This window comes from Perca flavescens, chromosome 16 (assembly GCF_004354835.1).
Source record: "Perca flavescens isolate YP-PL-M2 chromosome 16, PFLA_1.0, whole genome shotgun sequence".
Classification (NCBI taxonomy): Eukaryota; Metazoa; Chordata; class Actinopteri; order Perciformes; family Percidae; genus Perca; species Perca flavescens.
In genome coordinates, this window is record NC_041346.1 from 13852005 (window position 1) to 13873397 (window position 21393).

General features: G+C 39.7%; 2 protein-coding genes across 10 annotated transcripts; one reads left to right on the plus strand and one right to left on the minus strand.

Annotated features, from left to right (window-relative positions):
• Positions 1-2292: 2292 nt before the first annotated feature.
• Positions 2293-4391, plus strand: pgam2 (phosphoglycerate mutase 2 (muscle)). Its single transcript, XM_028602608.1, has 3 exons — positions 2293-2827; positions 3030-3210; positions 3902-4391. The coding sequence occupies exons 1-3, from the start codon at positions 2411-2413 to the stop codon at positions 4069-4071; spliced, it is 768 nt and encodes a 255-aa protein (XP_028458409.1). The 5' UTR covers positions 2293-2410; the 3' UTR covers positions 4072-4391.
• An 893-nt stretch (positions 4392-5284) lies between these two features.
• LOC114571571 (syntaxin-2) lies at positions 5285-14514 on the minus strand. 9 transcript variants are annotated; one of them, XM_028602604.1, is made up of 9 exons: positions 14492-14514; positions 9771-9832; positions 9593-9692; positions 8854-8928; positions 7811-7884; positions 7505-7613; positions 6926-6999; positions 6616-6753; positions 5285-6121 (listed from the first exon to the last, which is right to left on the minus strand). In XM_028602604.1, exons 2-9 carry the CDS (start codon positions 9819-9821, stop codon positions 5915-5917), a joined length of 828 nt encoding a protein of 275 aa, XP_028458405.1. In that variant the 5' UTR covers positions 9822-9832; positions 14492-14514; the 3' UTR covers positions 5285-5914. The 9 variants fall into 9 exon arrangements, with proteins under 9 accessions (XP_028458405.1, XP_028458401.1, XP_028458400.1 ...); XM_028602600.1 differs by lacking the exon at positions 14492-14514 and adding an exon at positions 12593-12668 and having other exon boundaries at positions 9771-9829; XM_028602599.1 differs by lacking the exon at positions 14492-14514 and adding an exon at positions 12593-12650.
• Positions 14515-21393: the final 6879 nt, after the last annotated feature.

Consider the following 21393-nt stretch of genomic DNA (forward strand, 5'->3'; position numbering starts at 1 on the left):
CTTAACACGGATAAGTCACCCACAGAAGAACATAACAATGAGTCACAGGCAGTGCAGTTGTAGAAGATCATTGATTCACTGGGATTGGCAATGCTTGGTGGTAATAGTGGTCATGTTAAATAGCTTATTATTAGTATTTATTGAGAATTTATAGATGAATTATTAATCCTCTTTTAGCCTTTAGGGGCACTTTGAATAACAAGCTGACATATATACAGCCACCACCCTAAATAATATTGCCTGATTGATCATTTACCAGACATAAGAACAAAATTAGCTTTAATTCAATTTCTTTGGTGTTAGATTTCCTGCATCACAAGGCGTACACTGTTTCACATACATAACAAAACATACCATTCAGCCAGGCATGTTTGTTACATCACACATTATGAATAAGCAGCTGTAGTGCAGTCAGTTTCAGCACTTCACATTCAGCACTTGTAGCCTTCACAGGTATAAAAGTACATCAGCTGGATGCATTGCACCATAATTTAGTGTAACATGACGCCTGGCCTACTGAGAACCCAAACTCTGATTTAACAGTTTGACAGAATGAGCTCAAATTATTACTTATTTCTGGACACCTAATGAAAACAAGTCAAATGTTCACTCTCCTCCTCTGGTCTCCACCAACTCCTAAAAAGTTGTGTATGGTCAACAAAAGTATGTTCAACACCCACGCTGTAACTGTATCTGTCTTGGCAGATAGCGTTCAACTGGTGTATGAGCTCTTTTTTGGCTGGAAAATGGTTGCCTACAAGGGTTCAACAGTACGTGTGCTGTTAATGTCAATTCACCATAGAACCAGAGAGACCCAGCCACAAAAAAGCACATCCAGTGTTTTTCCTACAGCATCATCCTTTTTAGTTGCTACTTTGTACAATACAGTAACCTAACCCCTTATCATGATCACATGAATCAGGTTGGCATTACGCCCGGACTTCCATTAATATAATATTTTTGGACTATTGTATTTCTCTTTTTTTTCTATATATTGATCATAATTTGATTTGGAGTGGCAGGAGACATTGACTTTGCCTGGCAGCTTTGGCTCTGTGGCTTAGTTTCCAAGCTCCATCAGCACTTTGATCTCTGTCCTGTAAGTTTGAGTGCTTCCCAACATTCACTTTCATGAAGGATACTGCAGAATATTTGGCTTTGATCATTTGTCTCAGTGTCGTATAATATTTCCAGCATGGGAGGAACACGAGACATTTCTCGGCTCCAGACTCAAAATAACTTGAATCTTTAAGTATAATAAAAGTATGTAGATAATCTGAGATGGGGCAATTTTCCTGTCAGGGTTTACAGTCAGACCCATGCTTGTACAGCATATACAGCTGTTACGATGTATAATGTGGTATATATGTACATCTAACAACTATGGGATAAAATGCCTTTTGGGATAAAATGCCAGGCATCCTCAGTCTTACTTGACACAGTGTGACATGTTGCATGTAAAAATTATACTAGAGCAACTCCTAGAGGTGATGGCCTGTAATAACAATTTATAAATTCCTCTGCCTGTTTAAGATTTAACATACTGTATAGACTTTATGATGATTTGCTAAGATATGATAATGTTTCAGGTTGGACCAGGTTGAGCCCTTAAGATGAGTCAGAATGTAGTTCAAGATTTTTGAGGAGGCTTTTTTTTCTTTTAACTGACAAACGTTTGTACACTACTTTTATAGTTTTTGCTGTGTCTGCATCTTTAGCCTGCAGAAGCAGCAGAAGTGGTGGTAGTCAGTTAGTTGCATCATTTGAGTTGCTGGAATTGGCAGCTACATGTACAGTAAGACAAAGCACATGAGTGCATGCTGTAATTCAGCTGTGTATTGGCAACATGCTGCCCATGCATTTCACCCTACCACAGTGTTGAAGCTTAGTGGACCTGTATGAGCCTCTTTGTCATTATTACACACACAAAAAAATGCCCTGTGAACAAATGTAATATTTACTAAACATATGAATACTTCACCATGCAATGAGCTGCAGTTTTTTAGTGATGAAACTGTTCATCTCAGAGTGAGGCGCCTCTCTGCAGCCAACTCTGATCTTTACACTTTTGTGCCACAGATCTCCGTTTAAAGATCATGTTGCTATTTTTGCTTAATATCTGACCTCTGGCCTTCCCAGCCACCACATTTCCCACCATCCCAGCAGAGGTCTGGTTCTATTGGCTGGGCTTATATGTCTATCAGAGCATGAATGCCTCTCACAGGCGGAAAGGAAAGGAGGCCCGTCTGCTATGCACTGCCACAATCCCAGCTGCTATAAAAAGAGTGGTATGCTGGTTTGGGCTCACTGTTGGTCAGACAGTGTGTGTGTGTGTGTGTGTGTGCACAACTTAGAAGGGCTGAGGGAACTGTGTTTGGTTTAAGTTAAGCTCAGGAGACACACTGTAAACATGGCTGCTACCCATCGTTTGGTTATCGTCCGTCACGGTGAGAGCGCCTGGAACCAAGAGAACCGCTTCTGCGGCTGGTTCGATGCTGACCTCAGTGAGAAGGGTGTGGAGGAGGCCAAGCGTGGAGCCCTGGCTATCAAAGAGGCAGGCCTCAAGTTTGACGTGTGCTATACCTCCGTGTTGAAACGTGCTGTGAAGACTCTGTGGACCATCATGGAAGGCACAGACCAGATGTGGCTGCCTGTGATTCGTACCTGGCGTCTGAATGAGCGTCACTACGGAGGCCTTACTGGTCTGAACAAGGCCGAGACGGCTGAAAAGCACGGCGAGGAGCAGGTGAAGATCTGGCGCCGCTCCTTTGACATCCCACCTCCACCCATGGACAAGGACCATCCTTACAACAAAGTCATCAGCGAGGTGAGACAACTGACACTAAGGGAGGAAAGTGTTAACTAATTTAGAATAAGCAGCAATACGTTCATATGATTTCCCTGACTAATCAGACTAATGTCATGAATCATCAACTGGCATAGCTTTATTTGAAAGTGCTCATATGTTATGTAACTCCTGTCAATTGTTGTGGAAGTAATCTACTTCTTTTTATTTTTTCTACCTCCAGTCCCGGCGCTACAAGAATCTGAAGCCCGGTGAGCTCCCCACATGTGAGTCACTGAAGGACACCATTGCCCGCGCCCTGCCTTTCTGGAATGATGTCATCGCACCTGAAATCAAGGCGGGAAAGAATGTTATCATCGCTGCCCACGGCAACAGCCTCCGGGGCATCGTCAAGCACTTGGAGGGTGAGCATTACAGTTTGTAGGCGGACAAAGCTTAAAAAAAAAAAAAAAAAAAAAGTAGTTCTGCTGTGAAAAGTAGAAGTAAGCGTTGACATTATCAAATCTAACACCACAAAATAGCAAAGAGTACTTCAGTTTGAAAATAGCTTTCATTGCATAGGTCAAGGCCTAAATAATCACAGACACTTCTCTTTATACACACACACACACACACACACACACACACACACACAGTTGTGGATTACAGAGCTTAAAAATAGCATGCAGACACTCAGCTCAGGGACAGGGGACCGGGTCATGAGCTGGGTTCCCATTACAGTGACGACCTTTATGTAGAAAGGTTGTACTTTTTTCAAGGAGTGGGCAGACCTGGATAAGAGAGAGCTAGAGAGCCTAAAGGGCAATAGTAAATGTCAGATAGGTGTGGGGGTTGTCAAGGATGACAGAAAGAAGTAGATCAAGTTTCTTAGATTATATATTACAGATCGGCAATCGCTGTAATTAAAATAACTTAAAATACAATCAGATATAAAGAAACCCTGCACTGCTTATTATTCCTTCTAGTATGTAAGACCATTGTCCTTCCTGTCTGCCTAGTTCAGCCCCAGACAGCCTTTTATTGGATCAATTACATTCCCTCGGTTGTTTGCTATTCCCGTGTCTACCCGTCTGGTCTATCTGCCTGTCTTTCCAGGTATGTCTGATGCAGCCATCATGGAGCTGAACCTGCCCACAGGAATCCCAATTGTGTACGAGCTGGACGCAAACCTGAAGCCTGTAAAGCCCATGGCTTTCCTCGGTGATGAGGAAACAGTGAAGAAGGCCATGGAGGCTGTGGCCGCCCAGGGCAAAGCCAAGAAGTAAGCCTGTTCTGGAGGCTGTGAGGAGGCAGAAAAAGAGACTGTTCCCCCCCCTTTGTCCTTCAACCTTTCCTGCTATGCATTTGTTCATCCGTGTAGTCCATTCCAACTGGGGAAATGTTTAATGGTTCTTTTTGAGACGGGCCATTTTCAGCACATTAGCTCCGTTTGTTTAAATGACAGAGATGACCTGTCAATCAATGCAGACAGCCGGGCCCCGCCATTTATGCAGCCACACATCACTCAGCCCTTTTAAATTGTCTTTTAAACCAACGTTGTGGGCCTCACCACCCTGGTCCAACCAATAAAGAAACCTTGTTTTTATGTTGGCCTTTGTCTGTTTAATTTCTCTCCTTACCTTATGTCACTTTCCCCTTTTTCCTTTCTCCAAATTACATGGTCATCCTGATCTATTATTCCTCTTCAGTTTCCTATTTGGAAATCAGTGGTTTCAGCAAAGTGCACAGGTGCTGTGAAATCTTATCCAGTAGGTAGAGAGGAGGGGAGGAGGGGGAAAGAGAGAGAGAAATACAGTCTGAGAGACAAGTCAATGGGTTCATTCTGGCAGCATTCCCATGATGCAGGCAAGAGTTTTTGCCTATCCTCCCCTACAGTCAGATCATACCAAGAAACAAACAGGTGATGAATAATTTCAAGCAATTGCCCATCATACATGAACCACAGACAGATGACAAATTAAAAGAAAAACCTGAATATGTAACAAATAGATATGCTTCAATACAAGTGCCATTTTCCAGGCATTGGTGAGTGGTTATCTATATTCCGTGATGAAACATTTATATCCTTTTAGGAGTGGACGATAATGCCTCCATCATGATTGCTAGATGGAAGGAGTAGGACAATTATATCCAATGTTACAGAGCACTCTCCACCACCACCATCAAAACACAGAATTTGATATATTTTGGAAGATAACTCTCTCCAGTAGTTTCAGAAACTTAAAAATCTATGCCATTGAGAACTGAAGCTTGTCTTTCGTTTGTGGGGGGTAAACTTCATGATGTACTTCAATACGAAGGACCTTTTAGTACTACATTCCTTGTACTTTTGAGGACTTTTTGTGTGGCACTTTTAGGACTCTGACTACAGCTTTTGTACATCACACATACTGATTGATTCCAGTATGTGTATTGACAGCAATCCCTTTTCCCTTTTATTCACGTCACAATAAAGCACCAGTAATAAATGATGTACAATAGCATTCACCACATAGGTTTATTTTAGGATTGGCATAGTCTTACAGTTTATACATCACAAACATTTATTTCTGAGTATTAAACGACATGACATTACATTATATTGAATTAGTAAAACACACAGTATCAGACAAAACACAAGAGTTCAGCAGGACTGCAGAGGGGAGGGAAGGTAAATGATCCTGGTTCAGAGTTCTATCTAATGTTGCCATGCCACCTACTGGCCACAAAGGGGAATGCCAACTAAATGGGAGTGAGTGAATTAATGACCAAATCAATCCAGAAAGTGTTTTGCATCTAAAAATGTAGCTTGGGTTAGTGTGTTAAAATATTTATTATTGGCATGTCTGAAACCTAAGTCTTAGAAAACTCAGATTTTTGCCCTTTTGATAGTTCGCAGAAGCTGGCCCGTCCACAGCATCTTGTCACTTTCATTTGACAGGTCACTATCAAAGCAGTTTAAATTCTCCAAGTTAAAAATAACGGCGTCCTCATTATCCTTTAGAAGGCGTTTGAGGCGGCAGACAGGCACTGTACCATAAATCTGATGAAAAGCGTGTTCCATCGAGCACAGGCTTTGATGTTGTTCAGGATGTTTGGTGCAGTCAATGTTCAAACAGGCTCAGGAGCTCAGTCATGGTTTAAGTCTGAAGTGTTTTGATCAGCAGCAGTTTTAGCAGTGGTTTTTCTCTTGAAATGCTTGAAGAAGCTCGGGAGAGATGCTATCTTGTGTGGGTTCTTCTTGTACGCGACTGCTTCACAGGTTTTTGCTTTGGATATGTCTATATACTCTGCAGCACTAGTTACATTCTTTTCTATGTTGTTGATCAATTCCCCCTGACAGAAGAGAAACATAACAACACCTGTCAGGTTGTGGGTCCCTTGACATCAGTATATTCCTTTATTTCACTTGTCATTAAGGTGATGGTTCAGAGTAATTTTACCCTAGGGTCCTTTGCACCATGACCTCGAGCCAAACAACCCTCCAGAAGCTTTTTTCAGCTGGGTCTAACATTGGACGAGTTAGCGTGATCAGCAGTAAAACGAGTGCTTAGGGACGTCTACAAATTACAACACCAAAAAGAGATACAACAAAAATATTTATTAATTCAATGATTAAATAAGGTAGTGTCTCCAAACTTACCTCAGTTATAACTTGTCTGCTGCTAGTTGTACTACAGCACTTACTTTTAAAAAATAAGTTAAATTAATACATATTTTTAAAAGCTTCTGGAGTGTTGTTTGGCTCAAGGTCAAAGTGCAAAGGACCCTTGGGTGAAATTTCTCCGAACCATCACTTTAACGTTTCCAAAATGAGGCAGCCGTTTTACCTGAGTCTCCAACAGCATGGCAGTGTCAGAAAATATGTCGTGCAGCTGTTTGATGCTGGACTCGAGGCAGATGATGTCCTGATGACGAGATTCAATCTCACTCAGAGCCTGGCTTGAAATTCGAGCGTCAGAGTTGATCTGCGGTAGGAAAAGTACACCGGTTGATTTTATAATCATAATCCTATTAGCTTCACATTACATTATAACTGCATATCTAAGTTGATCAACGACAAAAACAAAACTACAATAGATATTACTAACTATTGCATAGTCATGTGCATGGCCCAGAAGTAAAGGCTATTCCACTAACATCAGATATGAAGATGGCAAGATTGTCACGGTGCAGCATCTCCTCCAACTCTTCATCTGTAGTCACTTCATCCACTGAAACAGAGACAAAACGGATGGGTTGACATTACTTTTCAGCGATTGTACAATTGTTTTAACAGGCGTTTCATATCAAACGCATCATTTTATTTAAAAAAAAAAGTGCAGGCTTAATTCTTAAATGACCTATCACAAAAGACAATCAATATCACTCTACACTTTTTAAATTTAAATTTTTTTTTTTATTGATTCACAGTCGCAGTAAACAATACATCAGCAGAGTCACATATACATTTTTCTATCCCACCCATTACTCTATTGTGTACTATATTGTGTTGTGTCTTCATAAATGAACCAACAGGAAGTGTATGAGTTGTTGAGTGTTCACCACAGGATGGTGTAATTACACCTCTGCTCTCTATTACTATGCCACTTTCTTTCTGTCTAGAAACACCTGCAATAACTCTACTGGCACCAACATCCTGGTGTATGATATGAAGTGTATTTACACAACAATGAGCAGAGTGGGGGAGGAACAAGTGTTCATGTTTTGCCAACTCACCAATCTCCAACTGTCTCTGAATGTGAGCTTTGCATTTCTCTCTGAAGGAGATTTGTGCCTTATGGTAGCCCCTCATGACTTCAGCAAAGCACCGAGTCAGGTGTGAGTGCTGGTGAAATCAGACAATGAAATCAGATTATTCAACAAGAAATGAAAATTAATGTAAATATAAATCACTTGCAGACAGACCATTATCAGAAGTGATTATGTCAGGTGCGTAAAGATTTAGGCTTCTTTGTAATAAACTCAAGAGTTGACCATCTTTATGTATCTGGATTTTTATAGGAAATAAAAGTACTGCCAGACCTGGTTCTTCTGAATACGCTGAATTACTGAGGCCGCTTTATTGTTCTCATCCACATCCAAGTTCTTCTGCATTGCTGAAAGAACCCATAAGACAGATGTAATATGAAATCAAGCACAGAACCAATTCAAAACTTAAATTAAAACACACTATTCACAACTCTGTGCATGCAGTCATAGAAAACATGATTGTTAAATTACAGATTGTCTGATGCAAACTGTAATAATATAATATTCCTGCAACTAATTAATGTGAGGCAGTGTCTTTTATTGATGACCAGTAGAGTGAAGTACAGTAGCCTTCCTTTTCTAACCATTTGCAAGTCAAATCCTGTGTTACAGACTATAGTCCCAGAATTTAAGGAAGTGCAATTTGCTGCACAGATCCTCCTCTTTGTCTCAAGCAATGATGGTGAGCAGCCACATATTGATAACTCTGCATGTTGAAAAACTGCACTGTACATACTGTGTTACGCCTCAACTACAATATGAGCCAAATAAATATCTACTGTATTAAAGCACATTTTACTAGCCTAGAAATCTAGACGCAACCTAGCTGCAGCAAATGTAATTTGCAGCCAGGGTCAGTCTAGCAACTCTCTGTTGGCTTGTGAGCTGGAAAAACCAAACTCTGGTCAGGCCAATCACATCGTGTATAGATGCGGGGGGCGGGCTTAACATAATGACGGCAGAGTTGCGACGGTTACGCGTGAATTCCCTGCTATTTGAAAACAAAGAAGATGGCTGCTGCTGCTGGCGAATAGCGGTCTTTCGTATCGGCTTTGGCTGCAACTCTGGAAGACTTGGAGTTAAGCACTGAACGTGTTTGGAGTTTAGCCGACCGGATACGGCAAAAGTTTAATCTATCAACTAGCGTTGCTCTGGTTGGCTATGAGTGCAGAGGGAATATGAAAGACAACCGTTTATCCCGGCCCTCAGATTGAGCCCTGCCAATGGTGAGTTCCCAGACCCAACATCTTGATGTGGGTCTGGCTTGTCAGGCTAACATCTTGCAAGAATAAAAACAATAACAAATCTTCACTCACAGTTCAACTTGGTTCGGACCAAGTTGGCGTTCTTCTTGGTCTCACTGTTCAGCAGCTTCAGCTCGTCTTTGTTTTCTGAGAACATCATAAGATCAGCAGGAAGAAGGAACAATTTCAACATTTAATGTGGTGTATTTCATGCAGTAAAATTAGGGATGTTGTCAAAGATGACTATGCAGTTTTTTTATGTTCAGATTAATGGCAGCTTTGTCAACCTCCCCTGTATCATTTCACCCAATGTCACCAAAACAATGTCAGACCACCTCATTTAAGTAGAATTGAGCTAATCAAACACAATCAACATTTGTCAATAACATGGAGTGTGGAGAGCACCTGCAGACACATATTGGATATGGTATAATTTTCACTATAATGTCTGGCTTATTGCTGATATGACATTGTTATTAGCATTGTGTAGGAGCATGTGTGTGCATGCAGATCCTGTAGCTGTGTCTGACAAACACATCTATTTCTATGTCCACATTATACTCATTACCCCTTCTACAAACAGACACACAACGTGTTTGTCAAAGGCCGTTAAGCCTTTTTGTTGCTCTGTTTGTCCTTTCAATGTTGTGTGCCCTGAAGGAGGCGGGGATAGGTATCTGAGAGCATCAGCTCATCAACCGTAAAGGCATCAAGTTTCTACTTGTCTAGAACTTAAACACTTGTTTAGCTCATGGGGACATTACCAACCAGATATCCACATTTCACTATGACGATGGTGCTCTGTACTTACTCTTGTCTGGGTTTGGAGTGGCAAGGATGGCGCCATATCTTTTCTGCACCTCTTCTGCTTGGCAGGAGATTTTTTCAATGAGGCTTCTCACCTCCTCCACCTATACACAGACAAACACTTACTTTAAGCTACTGGATATGACAAGACAAAAAACAGACACAAGCTGTGCGAAATTTACCGTTTTGAAAAAATCCTCCAGGTTGAACGTGCTCTCCGCTGTATCTGTCATGTCATGTCCTGCTGTTCAAAAAATAATTCATTAGGCTATTTAAAATGGACACCTGTTGCTCCAGATACACAGTCCTTTTGAACACTGTCTACATTTATGCGGACAACTTCAAAATGAAATAACTTAATACGCAGTCATAAACAACACTGGCTGAATGCATTAACGTTAGCCATTTTTGTTTCTGCTCAGGCGAAGTCAGGTCTTTAAACTAGCCCAAACTGGTGTTAAATACTTGCTGTACAGCTGCAACGCGCTCCGCATTATCATAACAACAAAGACCAGTAGCCTAAGTAGACAGTAGACATTCTCAATATTTCTGTTACTTTCGGTATTCACGTCAAGGCTCGACCTCTACCTGCACTGTGTCCTCCTGTGGGCTGAGCTGAGCGCACCTGTGAAATAAACTAAAGAGCGCGAGCACGCAGGCGCGTAACCGTCGAAACTAGCAAACAAAGAACGTTTCCCACGCACCACCTGTGTGTTTAAGCTAAAGCTACACGGAGCAGGTAGAACGAGTGAAACACCTCTTCGTTGGACAATAAATGAAGCTGTCGAGGCGTTGCTGTGTTTAATGTGTTTGAAAGATAGTCTGCCGTTAGTAGGGCGAATATATGTGTTAGTGAGCGGGTATAAGTTAACAGCAGGTTTGATATTCGCAGGATACACGTTTTCGACCTACCCCCATTCAGTGTCTTCAATAAAATTCCACTACTTTACTAGTGTAGTATGTGGAGGACAGTTTAGGACACTATCAAAAAAAAAGATCACAATGGTATTTCTTGTCGCTACCGATTTACGAGCAAAAACAGCACTTCAATCTACGTTCTGGCTGTGGGCTGAGTTAGGGACCGTCTACAAATTACATTGCTCAGGTTGACATAGACTAGGCCTACTGGGATTTTTCAGGAAAGAAATCACCAACATTCTATAAAAAGACATTTTCTCATTCTGAATGCTGTAGAAGTTGCCAGTGGTGGATTGCTAGTTACTACAGGTCATATTTATGTCATATGTCACATTATAGTGAAACAGGATGGAATTAAAAGATTAAAATTATCACCAAAAATCAAACAAAAGACATTTTCTCATTCTGATAGCTGTAGTAGTTGCCAATGGTGGACTGCTAGTTACTACAGGTCATAATTTTGTCATATGTCACATTATAGTGAAACGGGATGGAATTAAAAGATTAAAATATTCACCAAAAATCAACAAAAGTACATTTTCTCATTCTGATTGCTGTAGTAGCTGCCAATGGTCGACTACTAGTTACTACACATCACCTTTTTGTCATATGTCACATTATAGTGAAACGGGATGGAATTAAAAGGATTAAAATATTCACCAAAAATCAACCAAAAGTCATTTTCTCATTCTGATTGCTGTAGTATGGGCTCCAATTACCAATTAAATGATAGGGTATGGCTCCAATGATGTTTGTTGTACGTCTTAACATGCTACATATGTGTACCAAGTTTTGTGACTATACGTCAAACGCACTGCAGGGGCTCAATTTTTTTTTATTTTGTAGGGGGCGCTAGCGAGCCATTTTTGTGCGCCTATCCCAGAAACCCTTAGAATACGTACATTTTCACCAGAATTGATGCGACTGCCAATTTAGGTGAGTTTTTGAGTATGTTAAGCCCCTCAAAAAGGCAATTAATTAGCCGGACGAAGGAAAAATAATAATTCCTTCAGTTTTAAAAGGGCCTTCGCCGCAGTCGGTGCTCGGGCCCTAATTAGTTTTTCTCATTCTGATTGCCCTCATATTTCATAGTCACTTCCTGCTACTTAATACAGACCATGGTTTCCTAAAACAACAAGTTATATCAGGACTCAATTTTCTCTCAAGAATATTTTTGCTGAATATTTTTAAACTTTTAATTCCATCCTGTTTCACTATAATGTGACATATGACAAAAATATGACCTGTAGTAAGTAAAGGCTTTCCATTGGCAACTGCTACAACAATCAGAATGAGAAAATGTCTTTTGGTTGATTTTTGGTGATAATTTTAAACTTTTAATTCCATCCTGTTTCACTATAATATGACATATGACAAAAATGTGACCTGTAGTAACTAGCAGTCCACCATTGGCAACTACTACAGCAATCAGAATGAGAAAATTTACTTTTGTTGATTTTCGGTGAATATTTTAAACTTTTAATTCCATCCCGTTTCACTATAATGTGACATATGACAAACATATGACCTGTAGTAACTAGCAGCCCACTATTGGCAACTACTACAGCTATCAGAATGAGAAAATGTCTTTTGGTTGAGTTTTGGTAATCATTTTAATCTTTTAATTTCATACTGTTTCACTATAATGTGACATATGACAAAAATATGACCTGTAGTAACTAGCAGTCCACCATTGGCAGTTACTACAGCAATCAGAATGAGAAAATGTCTTTTTATAGATTTTTGGTGATTTCTTTCCTGAAAGAATCCCAGTAGTCTATGTCAACAGCCTGAGTAATGTAATTTGTAGACGGTCCCTAACTCAGCCAACAGCCGGAACATAGATTAAAGTGCTGTTTTCGCTTGTAAATCGGTAGCGACAACAAATACCATTGTGATTTTTTTTTTTTGATACAGTGTCCTAAGCTGTCCTCAACATACTACACTAGTAATGTAGTGGAATTTTATTGAAGACACTGAATGGGGGTAGGTCGAAAACGAATATCCTGCGAATATCAAACCTGCTGCTAACTTATACCCGCTGTGATAGCGCAGCCACCCGAGGCTGGCGCTAATATAAACTTACCCTCAAACTCCGAGGAGGCTGTGACGTGATTAGAACAAAGCATGTGTATTCATATAGTTGGATTGATTGGGATCGTACACCTTTTCTTTTGAGAGACCTCTGACCAATAGGGGAATATTTCATTTGAGGAACCATCTGTGACCCCGCAAGCGAAGCATGTTGAAGTCCGCTGTTTACAGCGTATTGTTTTGTCATGTCGCATGGCTGCAATCTGTGTTCCCACAAGGGGAAGCATGTCTGCAGTCTGCTGCTGGCAGTGTTTTATGTTTTATGTTTGATTGTGTTTTGACTGTCGTTTTCATGCAATTTCATTAAACCTTTTGCTTAACTTTCAATTCGACCCCAGCCTCTCCTTCCTCCTCCAGAAATCGAACGAACACGTAATTTTGATATTTCTTAACACTATTCTTTCTTTACCCTCAGATGTTAATATTACCCAAAATGCTCCTGGTCTCTGCTTAGTGTTGTTAGGCATGCTGGCTTGCTGGCATGGGACATTTAAATAGTGCAGCCATAATGTTACTATGAACTTTTTCTTCATTTGACAAGTAAAAATGCTGAGAACAAAGATATGAGTAGCCTAGTAGATTGTTTTTTTTATTATTTTTATTATTATCAATAGAAGTAGGCTTTGGGATGCCTTTCATGCGTCTGCCCAACAGATGTGTTCTCTAACTCTAGCCTTCTAACTATGGGCTGAATTTTTGTTGTTAGGCATTGTCCCTTGAAAATAGGCTAGATATGCTTAAACTAAATCAGAAACTCAAAGGGCTATGTGATGTTTTTCCCAAGGGTCCATTAGTCTTAAGGATATATTGTTTGACTATATTCAGCCCATTGTATTAAGTTTGTGTCTTCAGTGTTTTACAAACTTCAAACAACAATGGCCTCAGGCTCTCCCCTAAGTAGCACTACATGACAGCATGATGCCCCAGTGCCAAACCAAGCTGCAGGATCAGCCCTAATTTGTACTGTTGATATAATGGTGGTAAACATCCAAGTCAACGGCCCTCGATTACCTGCTGTTACATGATCCGTAACTGCAAACTTTCAGGCCTTCTATTGCACTGTTTGCACTGGTGCAGTTTAATAGCACCATGGATGCCTGCATCTTCTGACAAATTATTGCTCCAGGGCTCCCTTGTAAAAGAGATTTGATTATCTCAATGGGACATCACCTGGTAAAATAAAGGATAAATAAAAAAAATAAAAAAAAAATTATGTACTTGTAATTAATGGAAGGGAGTGATTGTTGAGGATGAACCCATATTTTTATGGAGGCATATGGAGGGACACACTTCAAATACATGATGAATAGAGCTGTACACTATGTTTTTCTTTTAAAAAGGTGTGTATATATATATATATATATATATATATATATATATATATAGTACAGGCCAAAAGTTTGTACACACCTTCTCATTCAATGTGTTTCCTTTATTTTCATGACTATTTACATTGTAGATTCTCACTGAAGGCATCAAAACTATGAATGAACACATATGGAATTATGTACTTAACAAAAAAGTGTAAAATAACTGAAAACATGTCTTATATTTTAGATTCTTCAAAGTAGCCACCCTCTGCAAACCCTTGGTGTTCTCTCAATGAGCTTTCAGGTCACCTGAAATGGTTTTCACTTCACAGGTGTGCCTTGTCAGGATTAATTAGGGGATTTATATATATATATATATATATATATATATATATATATATATATATATATTGTTGCAGTCTCTGTTGCGGTCACAACTGTTAAGAAATAAATCACTCATTAGACAGACATTTTCCAGGCCCAATTTAAAGTATTTACATTGCAATAAAAGCTCACCTTCATACATTTTTTTTATCATGCACTTTAAAAATGAAAGCAAGCAGATTTCTTTGCTGACTTACCAAAACTAACGCAGGTACACTTCTGTGTTATAAAACATCTGACAGACCCTTTATCATAGCAGGGTGGACACAGCTGCAGCCAATAAAATGAATTTGATTCAGGTATGCAAATTAGCAAGCATTGCTAATAATATTGACTATTGTTAATGCATGGTCCATAAATCATTGGCCTTAATAAAGGCTAATCCATTGCAATATTACAATATACAGTATATCACAGTGTTAAATTAGCAAAAACACAAGATCTTTGAATCTGATAATCACATCAATTCAGTTTTGAAATGCACAGCTGTGTATGGATCTGTTTCTATGGTCAACTTGTAACATTGTCTGTTTAAAACTGTTGCTGTAAACTTCCTCTGTCTCTTTACAAAGGTGAAAATGTGTTTGGAGACATGAAAGGATCACAACATCTGCCACCTCTTCAGAGAAATAAATTACAGATCATGCAGAGACCTGCAGCCTGGCCTTTTCACATGAGTGGCACACACAGTGAGAAGCTTCCATCTCCAATCAGAAGTTTTTATAAATAATGCAATGAGTGCTCATGGGGACTTATCATCTTCTTCCATCTTCCATCATTTTGCCAGAAGCAAAGTAGGCCTTGACTAGAATATATATATAAAAAATATAATATATAAAAATATATATATAAAAAAATATATATATATATATATATATATATATATATATATATTTTTTTTTTTTTTTTTTTAAAGAAATATTTTACAGATGAATATTTCAGTGTTTAATTTTCAAAACAAAAGCCACAATCACATTTTCAACTCAATGATTATACAGATGTTGAAAGTTATTTCCTCAAGGCCCATGCTTACAGTTATCAAGGTGTGACAAGCAGGATATTTGCTCACTAACACACATCTTGCTGCCAGACAACTGTTCAATGTCTTTTATTTCTTTGTCATCCGGTTTGCAAAAATATAAGATTGATCTAAAACGGCACCAGATATAAAGATGATTGATTTCAATAAACAGCTAAATATGCCTAGAAACATGTGCTAGTTATACTATATCATCATTTTACAGTTTGATTGAATCATGTTTATTTGCCAATTTGAAAGCATTTAAAAACATTTAAATTGGACGAAATATTCTAAAATCAGGTCGTAGCGATGCAGTTCATGTGTACAGTAGAAAAGATATAGACATTCTGCCCTTCACTTTCCATCACCATTTGATCTTTAAGTGAGAAATGTTATACCTCTCTGAGGGGAGGTCAGAGAGGATTTCTGTCTTTTGGATCAGCAGGACTTTGACATGAAAACCAACCTTGCACTCAATGCACCTATATGCTGCCCTCCAGACTACAGTTTTATACATGTAGCCAATTATTCATTAAGGAGAGGCCTGGAAACATTTATTGTCGTAGACTCTCTTGAATTTAATATATTTTTGATATGAATTCAATCTTCTCATTTTATTATTTGATGCATTTCTTTCTTCCCACCACTAGAGGTAGCTTCAAGATTACAATTTGAAAATAGGGCTTTTTCTCTTTTCTCTTTGGCCTTAAAGGGGGATCATCGATACCCGAATAAGCATCTCAGCATAATTCATTTTAGTTAGACTCAGGTTTTCTGAGAAATCCACATTTAATGACTAATAAGCAATATTCTTGGCAACAGACATATTTTGTGCAATTTCAACAAGTTCAGAAAAAGAAGATCAGCAAATCAGGAGGTGGTTTACTCTGGTTTCTGAGTCAGCAAAGGAGATCATATAGACTTCTTGTCATGGTGATGCTGTATAACACACATTACTAGGTATAGGAGGAACACACTTTACGAGTGAGTGTATATATATATATATATATTTATATAAGTGGGATAGCCACTATACACATTCTCCTACAATCCCTGGACAGGCAGCACTTGCACTGCCTTGCTTAGGTAATTTTGTTGTTTTTGGCTGGTGTCCTGAGTCCAGGCAACAATGGGCTGCTAATTACTAATTAGCAGTCCGTCCAGTCCATACCAAAGCTAAAACAGATGTACCAGCCAAATGTCTCTCTGCCAGCCGTCTTGTCCCAGCCTCTGCATCCAAGACAACATGCCTCTGTGGGATAACAGTGACAGAGCTTAAGATGTTGTAACATGCCATTGTAATGCATGGGGTTGGAGGTACTTTTTCGCAAAGACAATCTCTAGTCTTGTCACTCTCCATTGGCTCAGTCAGCGGAGTTGTTATCTGGGAAAGCAAAAACTGAGGCAGCTTATTTACTCCCAGGGAATGAGTAACGAATCCAAGGACTTTGCATCTCCTCAATTTAAGAACTGAAGTATGATTTTGATTGATTTATATCAAGAAAAGCAGTTGAGTATGGTGGTGATAAAGGACACAAGCAGCAATAAATAAAAGGAAATATCTCACTTCATTATAACCCGCCTTGTGCCTTTGTAAGCAGTAAAACACATAATACCACACTATAGTTATATGTAAATATAAGGACATTTTTAGTGCTTAGCAATACTTTCTATAAAACTGCTCTATAATTGCTCCTATTAAGCCTCTAAAACTGATTTATTGTATAAACAATTAATACATGCTTTCTAACACACTTTGAGATTTGTTGATGTGTTTATTATATATGAATACAGCTATGTTATACTGTGCTATCAAGCAACATTAGTTATGACAAATATATTCTAAAATATCCTCATATTTGCCTACAAGTACATTGTAGTTTGTAGTGTACTATAGACTCTATATTGTTTATATAATGTTTATGAATGCTAAATGGGGAAAATAAAATGTTAGCATTAAAAATAAACAGAGAAAACTTGATGATTTTATTAACAATATCCAGCAGTGGCCCCAGAGGGAATCTGACCCCTGAACTTGGAAATTTTGATTCCATGAGCTACCGGTGGAGCAGTACAGGCCCACGCTCTTACTTGTTAAAAGTTTTCAATGATTAATGAATAATGCATCCTAGCTGGCAGGCTCAGCAGTGCTTAGCAGTGATTTTGCAGACTGGTACACCCAGGAGTAGACAGGCAGGCAGCTGGGGAGAAATTTTGCTCCATCGTTGACGATGAGTCCCCGGTAAAGTAGCAAGAGGGTGAGGAAGTCCAGCTTCGATATGTATCAGGTCACCTGTGTAATCTTGTCAAAGCAGAGATGACTGGAAATAAAATATATGAATAAGGCTATGACTATCACCTGGCATTAAAATATTGTAAGTGTAACAATGGACAATTTATGGGGTAACACAATGAAGTCAAGGTGGGGAGGTTGTAACATCTGAAATAATTTAGTGTTTACACCAGGCCCACGAAGGATTTGAAGACACACACACACACACACACACACACACACACACACACACACACACACACACACACACACACACACACACACACACACACACACACACACACACACACACACACACACACACACACACACACACAATTTAATATCTTCACACCTCTGCTGCCCCTCCTGGCACCTGCCACCTCCTGTCTCCTTTTTACTATTTTTAAATGAGAAATTTCATTATATATTAAAATGCCATCGCAAGACATATGTGGTGATTTTGGTCATGGCAGGAGCTAACTGTGGGGTGAATGTGAGCCCCTCCACACGGACAACCTAATTAACCAGGCAGGCAGGGTAGAGGTTTTCAGTGCAATACAGCTTAATTGTGTTTTCACTTTCATGATTAAAAGTGGGATATGATAATGTTGTAATGCTCAGTGGGTGTGGAGTATGGCATCAAACACTGCCAGGGTGATTCGCAACCAATCCAATAGCACAACCTCCACCAAGGCTTTGCTGTAAATAGAGAAGTCCATAAAATAAATATCATAAATCAGGGATATCCAGAGCATTCCAGAGTTGCTTGAGATAAGGTGGTGTTTATGTTTTGTCCACTTCATCTCTTCTCTACTTCTGCCTCTGTTATTGACTTCCTCTATTTCCCAAAATGACGTCCAGCATCTCACAGAGAACTTGCCCAGATTAAGGAACGACAGTTTCCAGTCGAGATAAAGCATGTCATGGTCCTCAACATGACCTTTTTACAGCTGCGATGCATTGTCGATGCAGGATTGGATCCTTCATGATGGATTTCTTTCAGTGTGATCCTTAAACATCAGAAGAAACAAGAAATTAATGAACAAGGCTTTTACTGTTCTCAACAGGCAAAAAGAAAATACATAAGACAAAGTGCAGGAAAATAAGGCAATCTGTTAGCCTGGTTGACAACAGACCCTTCTCATTTGTAACTGAGAGTAGGTCTGGGAAAGGTTCACTGACAGTTAAATTCCAAAGGGGCGTCACCAACGGACAATGCTCAAATGCCGCTGGGCGCATTGGATAGTCCTTCAACCAATCAGACCAACGATCCTGGTGACACTGCGCTTCGGTAGCCGTACATGTTGAATGTAAACAAAAAGCTGCTCGCCGTTGCTGCGCTATCGTTCTCGCGTAAAGCCCGACTCAGTGGTTGTGATTGGTGCCTCGATTTTGGGGACATTGGAAATGGGTTTGAATGGGCTCTTCGCCAGACTGACTTGCAGAGCAAATCTCAAATTTGCCAGAAGTTCGTCAGGGTTTACCTAGGCAATTTGTTGGTGTTTTTTCCTTGACTATGCCCAAGAATGAAGGAAAAAATCTAGTACCTATATTCTTTAATCAGGCAGTAACAAAATGAAAAACTACAACTTCTAAAAGGCACAGTTAATTAACATGGAATTCCTTCTGTATTAAACGTTGCGTAACTTTTTACCTTAAAAGAACAGCTTCAAAATCATATTGATTGTACACTGACTTGTAATTGGGAGAATGGTGCTTCTGTTGTTCCATTGGCTGCTCTGTCTCGACTCTATTTACGGAGTTTCCTGATGGACAGAAAGCTTTACTTGTTGTTGCTACCGGAGCAGGGCGAGCGGGCAACGGGACCGGGTTAAGCAGCCGTTACCGATATCATGGCAGAGGCTTGTATCAGTGTTGTTGTCATTACTTACACCGCCTTCACACTGGCACTTGAAATCAGCTCCGTAATACGCAATGCGCCCCCAGTGGACGTCGTACTAGCATCGGAAGTGAGTAGAAAAAAAAATGACGACTCATTCTATCAGTGTCCGAATGTCCAGTTCTCTATGACCTCTCATCTGAGGGCTACAGAGATATAAACAGAAAGGCTGCTGCGTGGAGAAAAGTTGCCCAGGATGATGATATGTCAGGTTGGTTAAATGTGATAAAGCGGTATAATGTCAATAGTTCAATGTCTGCTGCTAACCAACTTAGCCATAGCAGGTATCCTATGCATTGTTTTTGCACAGAAGAACTTTTCTCATACTCCAAAATGGAAAACGGCCACTATAATATATATATATTATATATAATACTATATAATATATAATTATACATACATACAATTGTATTAACTGCCCTAATAATATTAGGAAATCATGAAAATTAAAAAATGACATGACAACATATGTTTATGAAATCCTTATTTATTTTATTGAAAGTTAAGAGTTCAGATTAGTTTATCAGTACCGTAGCAACGCTAACTTCCGCTCGGTTTGTCGGATAGTAACCGTCCGTTGCCAAGGGGGTAAGCTTCGCTTCAGAACTCAAACCTCCTATGGCACCATTTTGATGCTACCATCAATACCTACCAACGATCACCCAATGTTAGCATTCCATTGACTGCCATTTATTTTGACGTCACTTTGACAGCGAATAACTTTACCTCTGAAGCGTTTAAAGACTTTTATTGTCCATTGTTTATTTCTAAAGAAACACGACAATGTATAAAAGGCTCCATTACCTTGTATCCTGCGTTATGGCTCCGTAGCAGACGTTTTTATAAAAATAGATTGTGTCATAACCACGCGACTTACTGTCGCATAGTACAGGAATTACCGCATAGTACAGGAGTAGTATAGTATTGTACTGTCGCAGGCAGTTTTGACTTACATTAGCTGTTTAAGTTTAATTACTAATGTTAACTAACATTTTAGTTAGCAATAATTAGCCTGTGTCCATGTTATCTCCTTACATATACCTACGCTCTCCGTCTCTGCAAGATTGGGAATAATTGAGATTTCTCTTGGCACAGCTACCAGAAGACTTACAACTTTCAGACACGTTGCTCACGTCACATCTACGTCGTCAAGCTCAGTTGGAGGCTGCGCAGTAACGCTCAGCGCTCACCGGAAAAGTGCTTCTAATATCCTTCACTGGTCACCGTCCAGAGCAACGGGATCTGTTGGTCCAGTTTATATACTGTCTATGTCCATTGCCTGGCGTACGAGTTCAACTTTTTTAACGCATCTGGATGCCCAACGGACCAGATTTTTTTGGCACCGCACTCGTTTGCATCGGTTTGGACCCATTCACATGCGGTCTGCGAATTTCCATAGGAAATGAATGACTTCCAGTCGTTTCGCAGCCATATCAGAGCTGATTTCAAGTGCCAGTGGGAAGGCGGTGTTAGAATTCCTCATGGGGGAGACAGAAACTACGCACTATAGCTTTATGTCTTCACAGTGAAGCTGCAAGGTTCAGACATCCTGAAAAAACCAGCCAATTATCCAGGTTACCAATGGCAAGTAAGCTAAGAAGACACAGCAACTTAGTTACTAGTTACTAAATAATGAATTACCAACTTGGCCAGTTATTTAACCCCCCATTGTAAATACATTTCCCTCCATGCTTTGCTGTCCAGTCATCAAACTGAATATTGCCCGAAAGCAGGGTAGGCCTTTACGTTTGATTGAAACTCCATTCTCCACTTCATGCTATGTTGGACAATCCTAAGTACGCTACATTTCACCACACGTCCATTATCACTTGATGGCTTAAACAAAACTCTTTGATTGCCGTTAATGCTCAACAGATCTACCCTTGGGAGTCCTTCAGTGGAG

Bases quoted from the DNA above. Each gene is read 5' to 3' on its own strand.
- LOC114571571 (XM_028602599.1), bottom strand. From the start codon at position 12,635: ATGCTTTGTTCTAATCACGTCACAGCCTCCTCGGAGTTTGAGG. The intron at 8,929-9,592 runs GTAAGTACAGAG...TGATGTTCTCAG, and splicing joins CACTCCAAACCCAGACAAGA to AAAACAAAGACGAGCTGAAG. The intron at 6,754-6,925 runs GTTAGTGGAATA...TTCCTACCGCAG, and splicing joins TTGCCATCTTCATATCTGAT to ATCAACTCTGACGCTCGAAT.
- pgam2 (XM_028602608.1), top strand. From the start codon at position 2,411: ATGGCTGCTACCCATCGTTTGGTTATCGTCCGTCACGGTGAGAGCGCC. The intron at 2,828-3,029 runs GTGAGACAACTG...TTCTACCTCCAG, and splicing joins ACAACAAAGTCATCAGCGAG to TCCCGGCGCTACAAGAATCT. The intron at 3,211-3,901 runs GTGAGCATTACA...CTGTCTTTCCAG, and splicing joins CATCGTCAAGCACTTGGAGG to GTATGTCTGATGCAGCCATC.